Source organism: Atractosteus spatula, chromosome 11 (genome assembly GCF_055471065.1).
Source record: "Atractosteus spatula isolate fAtrSpa1 chromosome 11, fAtrSpa1.hap1, whole genome shotgun sequence".
Classification (NCBI taxonomy): domain Eukaryota; kingdom Metazoa; phylum Chordata; class Actinopteri; order Semionotiformes; family Lepisosteidae; genus Atractosteus; species Atractosteus spatula.
Window position 1 is genome coordinate 12,319,231 of NC_142716.1, and position 11,515 is coordinate 12,330,745.

Genomic DNA, 11,515 nt, shown 5'->3' on the forward strand with positions numbered 1-11,515 from the left:
TAATTTATCAGCATTAATAGTGGCTGGTGTGGTTTTTAGATCTTTGTTTTAAACAATATTCTAAATTTTATTTTAATTGAACTTTAAAGCAAAATGTGCTAAAGAAACACTAAAATATTTTAAACAAAATGTGAATTTAAAGAATACAAAATATTTTTTAATGCATGTCAAGTCTCACATTCTGTTCTTAACCGTGCTTGCCTAAAATGCAACATTTAACTTGCAGGGCAGTATCTAGTTGTGGGGCTGCGTAGGCAGCACAAAAAAATGAATGACCGTATTGTAGATGGAGTCAAGTCTTATTCTTCCAAGCTTTCATTCTCCATTTTACTGCTAATCTGTTAATATTTAACCAGTTTTCTCAAGATTTATTGATTTACAGGAGTAACAGATTTAGTTATATCGGAAATTGTTCCAACACTGTAAACCATTTATGAACATCACTGGAGGGCAGATAATACGAATCTTTAGGTCTTTACATGTTTGTAAACAAAATCAAATTTTAAGGAAACACTAATCAGTATACTATACTCCTGAAAGCTGCTCATTGCTTGTCCATTCTCAAGCAGCTCTTTGTAAAACACTTACATCTGTGTTTAGGCCAGTGAATAAAACAAAATAAAGAAATGTATTTCATATCTAGAAAAACACATTCAATTTCTTCAGTAACAATGTTCTCCCGTACTGTACTTTAATATTGTAAAATATGTTTTGTTATTTTAAACAGACTGATGTGTAAAAAAAAGGCCACAGTCTAGTCATTCATAAAGGTCTAGTCATTCATGGGCTCAGTAGTCTGATTCTTGAGACAGAGAATCTTTGACTGACGAAGCAGATGATGTAGGGATGAAGACTGTCTGAAGGTTTGTTGGTATCAATTTTTCTGCTTCCAGACTCATAATTTTCTTCTGAATGAACAGCAATTTGAGAAGTAATACGGTGACAAAGAAATGTTTGCCTGCTCCTACCAGTTCTGAATTGTGGCTATCTTGATATTCTTCTTAAATATCCTTTCCTTACTGTCCACCTTTAGTTCACTGAAATTGGCTAAGTTGGGAAAAGATGACTTGTTTAGAGAGCTGTCTGGTAGGCAGACACTGCACATTTAGCTCACTGAAGCACCAGTGCTGCCTTGCAGGTTTTGGTTTTGGTGAAGATGGAGGAGTTTCTTCTATACTTTTGCCATTGTTGTGGAGATTCAACTTGAGATTTTGGTGGTAGTCCTCCAGGGTTTTCAGAGACAGCTGTATGTGCCCCCCACTTCCTTTTCATAGAACAAAGAAGGGGTGCAGACAGCATTGTAGACTGTTTCTTTTCAGAAATCATGGTCTGTCAAGATATGCCAAAAGAATTTCTCCAAAATAGGCACTAGCACAATTGATTCCACGCTGAATTGTGATGTTTGAATTCTTGGAGAGAGGGTTTCTCAAATAATTACTTTGAGGGTTTTATCTCACTCTCTGAATATCATGACATCTCAAACACAGTACATGCAAAACAATTTTTTTTCATCTGGCTGGTGTTGAACCATCATGGGTGTTAACGTTCATAATGAGTAATAAAGGGAGTGAACGATTATGAGAAATAATCAACAAGTAGGTCTAAATGACTTAATACCAAAACATTCTAGCTAAACCACTAGTGCTCTTTTTCAAGGAAAGAAGTCATAGGAAACCTGGTAAAAAATAGAACAAATTTCTCAAGAAGTGTGAAAATGGCTAAGATTAGGGATAAATTTGCACCAACATGGCCTCTTCAGCAGAGTAATCCTCCCTTGAAAAATCTTTACAATTACCAGTAGAATACTTAGCAAAATGAGAAATCATTTCAAATAACATCATTCCTGAACAGCGCTGCCTTCATTAGTGTTTTTGTAGATCACATACTGCAGTGGAAGGTGAGGGTCGATAGCAGTGGTAGATCACAGAATGAATTTTAGCCCGGTTTTATGATCTTTATGAACAGCTGACTAGACTGACTTAATAAACAACTACTAATATTGATTCACTGACTTTTTGAACTCGGACTGAAGTTAAAAAAAGAGAAGAATATTATCTTATAAAATTCAAACAACAAGCTTTCTAAAGAATTTCAAAAACAGGTAAGACATTTTAATGATTTCTGTTGCACTAAATATAATTAAGAAAAATCCTTCATTATTTTGCAAGTAGTTTTCATATAATTAAGCCCCAAAGGTTATGGTTTACTTATTCCACAAGAGATCTGTTCTGTGAACACCAGAAAAGGATAACTAATTGGACATTTTAAATGCAAACCATTTCCACAAGGGATTTCATATGACTGCATGTCACAGGATTTATGTCTGATCCTAAAGGCATCCAATACATCAATGTGCCATTCAGTACAAGGCAGTAACATTTTTCCCCTTAAAAATCAAAGTCAAATGTTCCATTCAAAATTGCAAAAAGACAACATTCAAAATCCTGGCCGTCTAAAAATGTGAAAAAACAACTGTTTTCTAAAGGCAACATTGTGCAATACATAGTCTTCAATGCGGCAATTCTAACAATTTAATAAGTCATATGAAATTATAGCATTATAGTGATTGCAACAAGGATTAATAATTTTTTCTTACTTATACTAAGAATAAGTAAGATACTGGTTTAATCCTACTTTGTCTACTAATGGCAGACAAAAGGCTGCAAGTAATTTAAACAACCAGACATATTCAGAAGCCATATAGATCATATATTCACCTTTTTAAAGAAATGTATAATTTCTTTAAATTATAAATTCATATAGACATTTTGGACACTGTTTTATGATTTACTTACTTTAAGTCCTGCAGAAGATCTTTTGCATTCAGCATGGTGACTAATGAAGTAGTTGCTGCAGGTATGATGATAATAGGAGTTCGAGATCCTAGAAAAAAAAAACAGTTAAGTTGTAGCATCTGCAGGAACTGTTTCACTTCTGCAGTTTTACAGTCAGAAATACAGAAAACAATGCATGCTTATTTATTGTGGAAACAGGGTAGATAATTTGGCTGTTGGGTAACCTGACTGTTTTTGTTGTGATTTCAACACTTAGGTATCATAAATTTGTACTTAACGGCCTTAGAAAGCTGAATGTTTTAGGACTGCAAATGAGAATTGTACCACAAGGGTGGATAAAACATTTTGGTTGTGCTGCCAGTCAAGGGTGGGATGTGGCCTCTGAGTTTTAGGGCACTGATATCCAGATTTGTCCTTATTTTTCCTTTTAATTAATCTCTTAAGTCTCACATAAATCAGGTATATATATATATCAGACATTTGTAAATTTTATATACTTATCAGTAAAGATCAGTAAAGCAAAGTTAGACTGATTTCCTTCTGTTGCCATAATTTTATTCAGTATCAAATTTACTGACAATACGCTGGTGACATTTATGAACCTTTGCTAGACTTTTAAATATATATAACATTTAATAATGTTTCTCAAGATTCGTTTAAATATAACAGTTCCACATTTGTTCTGAAGCAATTATGAGTTTTCCATTGAAGAATGGAGCAGAAATATTCGGGCAAATAAATGCTAAACACTAACTAATTAAACTATGTCACTACTTTTGAATGTATGATCATGCAGTGAAATGGAATTAGCTGAGAGATAGGTAATCCTGAAAAAAGGACAGCCTGGGACCATTTTTTGGTAGACAATCTGAGAATTGTTTATAAAGGAACGATGAAAACCTTAGATCAGTGGTTCTCAAACTTTTTGGACCAAGTACCACCCCTAATCCAACCAAAGCATCCAAGTACCACCTACAAGTCATCATCTCATAGGAACCCCAGAAATTCTCAATGACCAACATGAGCGCGCGTGCACACACACGCATATAATAAATATTATAATAATAAACTTTATTTGATATAGCGCCTTTAAAGGTGGCTTCTCAAAGTGTTTTACAGAAAAAAACAGTAACAACAACTAATAAAAAAGCACCATTTCAGTGAGAGGGGTGAGCCTGTTTAGTCGAGCAAAGCAGATGTGAATTCATTTTTCGAGCCTTGATACAATTCACAACAGAGTCTAACAGATTTTAAATCGTCAGGCATTTTCTTGACAGCAAAGGTCTGGCGGTGGATGTTGCAATGCGTCCATTCATTTCTGGAGCAACCTCTCTAATTCGTGCAACTACACCGTTATGTCGGCTTGTCATTGCTCTAGCACCGTCTGTACAAACTCCGACACATTTTATCCAGTCGATGCCATTTTCTTCGATAAATTCATTCAGAAGCTGAAATATGTGCTCTCCTGTAGTTCCTGTTGGTAGCAGTTTACAGAACAGAAAGTCATCATGGGATGTACCCTCAAACTCGTATCTAACATAAACGAGCAAATTGGCCAAATCGACTACAGACTCATCGGATTGCAGTGAAAAGCATCTGCTCATCTTAATATGCTCTACCAGCGTACTTTTGATATTATCCACTATTTCAATAATTCTATGAGTGACCGTGTCTTTCGGAGGGGGCAGCAGGCCGAGCTGTTCAGCAGCTTTTTCTCCACACATAATACGTGTCAGCTCTTTTGCCAACGGTAAATAAGGTTCTTCAAAAATAGTGTGGGGCTTACCTGCTTTAGCAATCCGCAAGCTTGCATTTTTCCGCGTTTCCGTTTTTATTTCCATATTTATTTAAAGTTTTTATTTCATGCGCTTGGGAGCGAAACAGAGACACTCGGTGTATTTTTCTCAAATTGACTTAGAACAGTTCTTAAATATTTTTCTGTTATCTATCACGCTTTCCTGTGCTCACAAGATTACCAGTGTTCGTAGCAAGTATTTCTATGCATTCCTGTGTTTACACAACATTGGCATTGTTCCAAAATCACGCACATTCTCCTTCCTCCCTATTTGCTGGAGATACAGTAGCTTTTTTAAAATACAATTGGTCACTTGCGTGCGTAGCACACATTCCTATAGAGTGGTATAGAATTACAGAGTATCCCTTGTGTCCACTGAAGTATTAGTGCGCACTGTATCGTAGCACGTAGGCTGTGTATTCGACACGTATTAAAATACAAAATATGAAAACCCATCCCGATTTTTCAGCGCACACGACACAGTTCCGGATCATTTGGCGTACCACCTGGCTGCACTCCGCGTACCACAGTTTGAGAACCACTGCCTTAGATCACCAAAGTGCTGACAATACAGATCATCAACAACTCTATTTTATCAGTCTTTAACATCATAAAATGGACTGTTAGAATAGGTTAGGTAGAAGTTTAAAGGTTTGCATCTTTCTTTCTACATTAGTTAATTTGATGTGTAGGAAATGGACGCATCAAATCTCACAATACCTTACCTTTCTTTTGGTTTGGAGGAGGTCTGGCTTGAGAAACTAAAAAGAATAAAAAAAACTTAGCATATGAAATTTGTTCCACTTTATATAATAAAAAGACTACTAAAGTATTAAAAGACATCAACATATGTAACTTTTTTGTGGTTGTAGTTTTTGAACTTTTGCAACAAAGGTTTGACATCTTTTGAATAAAAAGCAGCTGGGCAAATGTCAGTTAGAAAAGACAAACGTTCATCTAGTAGGTTTTTTAGGCACTCCTATATATCCTATATATTCCTGAAGGGGAAAAAAGAAAATGGCAAAAAATTCTAACAATTCCAGGTCTAGATTTCTAAACTGCAAAGAATATCAAAAAATAAAACATTTCTATTATGTAGTGCATAATGAGCCCCCCACCCCTAAAACCACCCAACTGAAACCTAAGAACATTTGATCTCATTTGATTTATTCTGGTTTAAATTTTTTTCACATTTTTTGAGCTAAATGTGCTCAAAAAACATTAACTGAATTACTAAACAGAATCTTTAGACTAAAAGTTGCAGATGTCTGAACTTGCTTCTGATTTTCTGAAGTATATTAGTATACACTATATAGGAAGTATATACTAATGTTAGTATATTAATAAAGTTGTCCACGAAGTAAAATTATAAAAGCACAGATTGTCCTCTGGTTACGCAATGTGGTAAAAACAGACATTTGTTGAAAATCTGAAAAAAAAAAAGTATTTTCAATACAGAAGCAATGAGAACAAGTATAAAAATCATAGTGAGCTCTAATAATAATCTAGATACACTGTTAAAGGACCCCAACAAAGCTGTGTTTCAGTTTCCATCCAAAGGTGCCATTCTATATATAGAAACAAAATGTCTAAGTCCACATTGTAAAATCTTGTTGATGACATATAAGGTTTGTGCTTCAGATATTGCAAAAGCTTTAACTAAGACTCCATAAAACTAGAAAATATCAACAGAAATATATGTATAATTAAACTTGCTGACAAGAAAAAGAATATTAGTAATCACACACTGGAAAGTTGAGCATTTGAAGGTAACAGGAATATACTCCCACTGCTTTTCCAAACTAACACAAAAACAAACATTTCTTGCACATTCCCAACAGTCAAAGACTGCTAAACAACAACATGAAATATGAAATGCTGACATATGAAACACTGTCATTAAACTATTCTTCCTCCCTGCTGTGCAAAAAAAACATGCATAAAATGATTTCAGATAAAGTCCTATTACCATGTTCAATTCTAGAAAGCAAAATAGTAATTTAAATTTGTAAATAATAATCCATACAAACGCATATGCACACAAACATTCTGACACACTCTAAATACTTATCACACAACAAAATTATTATTAATTAAAGCTAACAACATTAGATTAATTAATACCTGGTCTTGGTACAGGCTGTACTGTTGGTGTCTGTGCTTTTCTGGCTGAAGCCCCTTCCTGAAAAAATAAAACATTACAATATTTTTCATAAACTACAAAAAGTATTTAACTAGTAATTAATATATAAAACAACAATGTGATTATCCCCTCTAGATGTGTTTACAATATCCTTAGTAATAACATGTATTCACTCAGCTGAAGGGATCATATTTGTCTGTGTATACACAACTGTACTACTAATCTATTTTAAATTTTCTTTTTCCACTTATCAGCCTCCTATTTTTATTATTTAAACCAAAAGAAATCATACATTAATTTAATAGTAGATAAAATGAAATACATTCCAAACTAGCTTAATTAAAAAAACTTAAAAACTTGCCTGTGCATTTTTCCATTTCAATAATATTAAGTAGTACTAGGATATATATTTAGGCTCATGCCTACTCTGGAAATTCCCATAAAGAGAGGTTCATTGTTCAAATCTGTAAATTATCAGGACATTCAGTAGGGTTCAAATTAAATTCATTCCTGCAGGGAAGAGGCTCCTCAAATTAGAGGACAAAAAGTACACACAAAAGGAAGGCTTAAACTCTTAGGAGGTTTATGTACATAGAGAAGAGCTACAGTGCTATTTTGTGCAACTTTAACATTGACAGATATAGGTAAAATTAGATAAAACTAGTAATACAAGTTTACTCTGGCATATTCCTGGGAAAATACTTATGAATTTTATCAAGTACACCAGAAGTGATTGTACAGTTGATTTACAATCAATTTCAGAACTTCAAGTAAACCCGATATCAACCTAGGTGGCTAGTGACCCCATCCTTTACCCTCCCTGCATCCCTGGGGATACCAAGTCATTTTCCCATGGCACATATACATGTCCACAAGATGAACTTTAAGAGTAGAGGGGGGCATGCCTTTTTCCTGTAAAAAAATTAGAATTACTGACACAGGACAAGACTGCATTGTAACCAAGTATACCAATCCGGGAATATTTTCTACTTAATCCAATATTAGGAATGGGTGGAAGACGCCTGGTATTGATCAGAGCCTCGAAGGTCAACAACCTTGTCATAGTCCTAGCTACTCTAATTGCAGTCCACAACCACAGCAGGCTTGCTAGATCCTGATGCTACACTATGCATTGTGCCTTGCTGAGAAGACTGAAGTAATGCACCATCACAACGACCCAAACAATGCCCAGTGCAACCAAGGAGTAAGCAGGTGGGGAAAAAGATAAATCTACAGACTTAAATCAAATTAAGCACACATTTTACATGCTGATATGTAACTATGCCAGAACACCACAAGCATATGCAGGAACAGAAATGCATAAAGGAATACATAAAGACTCAATGTAGTTATTGTCTCAAAGGGAAAGGCAGCCAAATAATGACTTTTACCCTCTGACATTTACTTAAAGTGAATGTGTCCCAATACTTATGGCGACACAAAATCACTGGGTTTAGCACAAAGTATGTTTTAATACCCAAATACAAAATGTATATTACATTGTACTTACTTCATATTAATCTCAATCATACAAACATTACATAAGACCAAAACACAGCTTTGAGTTTCCGGTCCCAATACATTTGAAGGGCATGGTAACTCAACAGAATCTGTAGTGGTAAACCAAAAGAAATGGGAAAAGATCTTAGATGGGAAGTGCACGTACACAGTGAATCTTTAATAGCTATGAATATGAAGAAATTAGGACATTGATGCACTGCAGCTCCAACTGGCTCTGAATTCCAATGATTCCTTTTGAAGGTCTGGGTCTCTAACTGCTTTCCTTAAAAAATCAATACATGTCAGCAAATTTAATCTGGGCACATAGAAAAGCCTAAACATACTACTATCCTGGCAGACTCTTGAAGACAAGGTTATGAATGGTATAATTAATATGCAAAATAACCCGTTCTTTTCCACTGAGAGGCGTTGTTTTTTTTATGCAGCAATTTTCAAGTTTATGCAGTTTCAACCAACCTGTTTAACTGGAATCGCTACCTTTAACCTTGAACTAAAGACATCAGTTATTCAATATTCCTAGCTTTTGACAAGTGAGCTTTTCGTGGCCCTTGCAGTCTTTTAGGAAACTTACATTGTGTTCATAAACCAATATACACTATGTCACAGGGCAGGAGGGGTGCCAAATACCAACCCTGAACACATTTTACTCATTTTTAACCATCTGTAAAAATGGTACTTCCTTTACCAGAAGATATGAGCATGCACCACTCAGCGTTGACACTACAAAGCCAAGCTGAAAACAGGTATTGGGTTTGGACCAATGAGGCCACCATACCCGGAAGTTAGACTGCAACACGGAAAAAGATGACCAACAGACAGAGTGCTCTCTCATACAGCTAAGTACTAATAAACAGAAACATAAAGATAGACCTTCAGAGTTTGTGTCTCTACAGATAACAGAACTGATTTTGAAATAAAATGTGGTCATGTTTTGTGTGTATGAAGTAAGCAAATGCTAGCCAAGCCCCGGGTGTGAACCCTCATGAGCTAGCTAGCTGACAGGAAAGTATACATGAACGTGTGTTACTTAAGGTGAATATTGTGTGTCGTGTACTGTACTGTCTGCCTCTGTCACACAGTAAATGCATGATGTGAGAAAGCAACCCTAAGGTACACTGTGCAAGGATGAATTAAAATACCTTGGGAAACATCATAATAATCATGCAAATCAGAAAGAAAACCAAAAAACTACTGCAAGGGCAACTAATATTCAGACCCAGTGATTTGCTAAAGTATGTTTAAAAAGATGGACAACACATATAAAGTGCTCTCCATAAGTATTGGAAGAGTGAAGTCAAAGTTACTATTTTTGCTGTGTACTCAAGCAACTCAGATTTGAGATGAAAAGATGTATATGAAGTAAAAGTATAGAATGTCCCCTCTTATTTCTAGATTTGTAACAATGTGAGAGTGGGCGGAGCCATGGGGAGCACCGGTAAAAAGTCAACGTCCCTAACCAGAAGCACCGGTGTGAGGTTAGCAGGAACCGGATATAACACCAAAAGGTGAAAAAAGAAACAAAAAGCAAAAAGAAAGGTGCGCCGCTGTGCATCGCAACATCCAGGCTGGGCTTGCCCTATACACTGGGGTCCAGCCCTGAAAAAAGAAGAACCGCTAGCCCAGCAGTGAAGAACACAGTTTTGAGGACAAAAACAAATAAAAACTCAAGTGTGAAAAAGGTCTGCCCTGCCCCAGTGAAGATGCCTGATGGGACAGGCTGGAAAAAATAAAAAATAACGCCTTATGTGGAATCCTCCCCTTCCGGGGGTGTCCAGTGTGCCTTCTTCACAGCTGTGGCTCATCTTCTAATAGCCAGAAAAGCTGTGACTACCAAGGTGAGGCATCACCCTTCCCTCCAGGACTCCACCTCCACACTGGACACACCCCTGCGTAATGTCACATATGCTTTAACATTTTAGAATAATATCACTTCTTGTGATAATTTTAGGTCAGCATAAGTACTGGAAAAAATTAACAAAGCAAATCATTGAACTATAAAACTTAGTCTTCGGTTGCAAATCCTTTGCACACAGTAACTGCATCAAGTCTGTGACCCACTGACATGACCAGACACTTGATTTGTTCTTATGAGATGCTTTGCCAAGCCTTTGCTGCAGCCATTTTTGGTTGCTGTTTGGTTGGGGGGGTGGGAGGGGAGTCTGACTTCAGTCTACTTTTCAGAAAGAGAAATGCATGCTCGATTAAATTAAAATCAAGAGATTGACTTGCCTAAAGATTTTTCATTTTTTCCCCTGATGAACTCCTTGGTTGCATTGGCAGTGTTTTGGGTCCTTGTCCTGTTGCATGATGAAGTACCAGTTGCATGAGTCTGGAGGCATGTACACAAGATGTTTCTGTACACTTCTGAAGTCATTCTACTTCTATAATCATTAGTTCCATCATCAATAAAGATAAGTGAGTCAGTTCCAGAGGCGGTCTGGCATGCCCAAGTCATAACACAACCTCTACTTTGTTTCACAGATGTAGTGGTATGCTTTAGATCATCTGTACTTCATTCCTTTTTCCACACTTTCACCTTGCCATCATTTTGGTAAAGGTTTATCTTTGTCTCATTTTTCTATAACACTTTGTCCCATGATTCTACCGGCTCATCGTAGATGGGATCATCAAAGAATGCGATTCACCTCTGCACTGTGGACGTTGCTGGTCATTTAAGCAACAGTTGATTTACAGTTTTTCTTCACAGCTTTGATAATTCTTGTATCAACAACTGAAGATGTTTTTCTCAGCCACCCTGTTTGCTGCTGATTCCTAAGTACTTCAATGGTTTCTTTCTATTTCAAGATATTCCAAATAGTTGATTTTGCTATGCCCTGTTTCTGTGCTATAGTTTAGGTTGAAGTATTTTCTTTAAGCATCCAAACAACAGCTTGCTCTATTTGTACCAAATTATCTTTTGCTTATAATATTTATTGGGGGGGGAAAAAGGCCCACACTAATTCAGGATCACTAGTTCATTGCATTGTCATGGTATTACACAGAGAAGACAAAATAACCTTTTTTAGCATTAACCGAAAGAGGAAACATTTTGCTTTGCTTTTGAACACACGTGGATAAACCCTACAAAGCTGAAAAACATTTGTAGGAGAATCAGAATACACATCTTTGCCTATGCTTCAGACACTAATTGTACCCTTGATTCTTTACATATTTGTTCAAATAATCCATTGAATGTTTGTGTGGTTAAAAATAACTTTGTCCATTTAATTCTCATATGTTTACTATTTACTCGTTTGAAAA

General features: G+C 36.0%; 1 protein-coding gene across 3 annotated transcripts in view; it reads right to left on the minus strand.

Moving 5' to 3' along the window:
* cdc73 (cell division cycle 73, Paf1/RNA polymerase II complex component, homolog (S. cerevisiae)) overlaps window positions 1-11,515 on the minus strand; it is a 75,128-nt gene that overhangs the window by 14,541 nt on the left and 49,072 nt on the right. For all 3 annotated transcript variants that reach the window (XM_088927748.1, XM_088927747.1, XM_088927746.1), the window contains exons 11-13: window positions 6,715-6,772; window positions 5,316-5,351; window positions 2,796-2,883 (exon numbers count right to left, since the gene is read on the minus strand). In XM_088927748.1, the coding sequence (XP_088783874.1) occupies window positions 2,796-2,883; window positions 5,316-5,351; window positions 6,715-6,772 (182 nt within the window). The remainder of the gene's footprint in view (window positions 1-2,795; window positions 2,884-5,315; window positions 5,352-6,714; window positions 6,773-11,515) is intronic.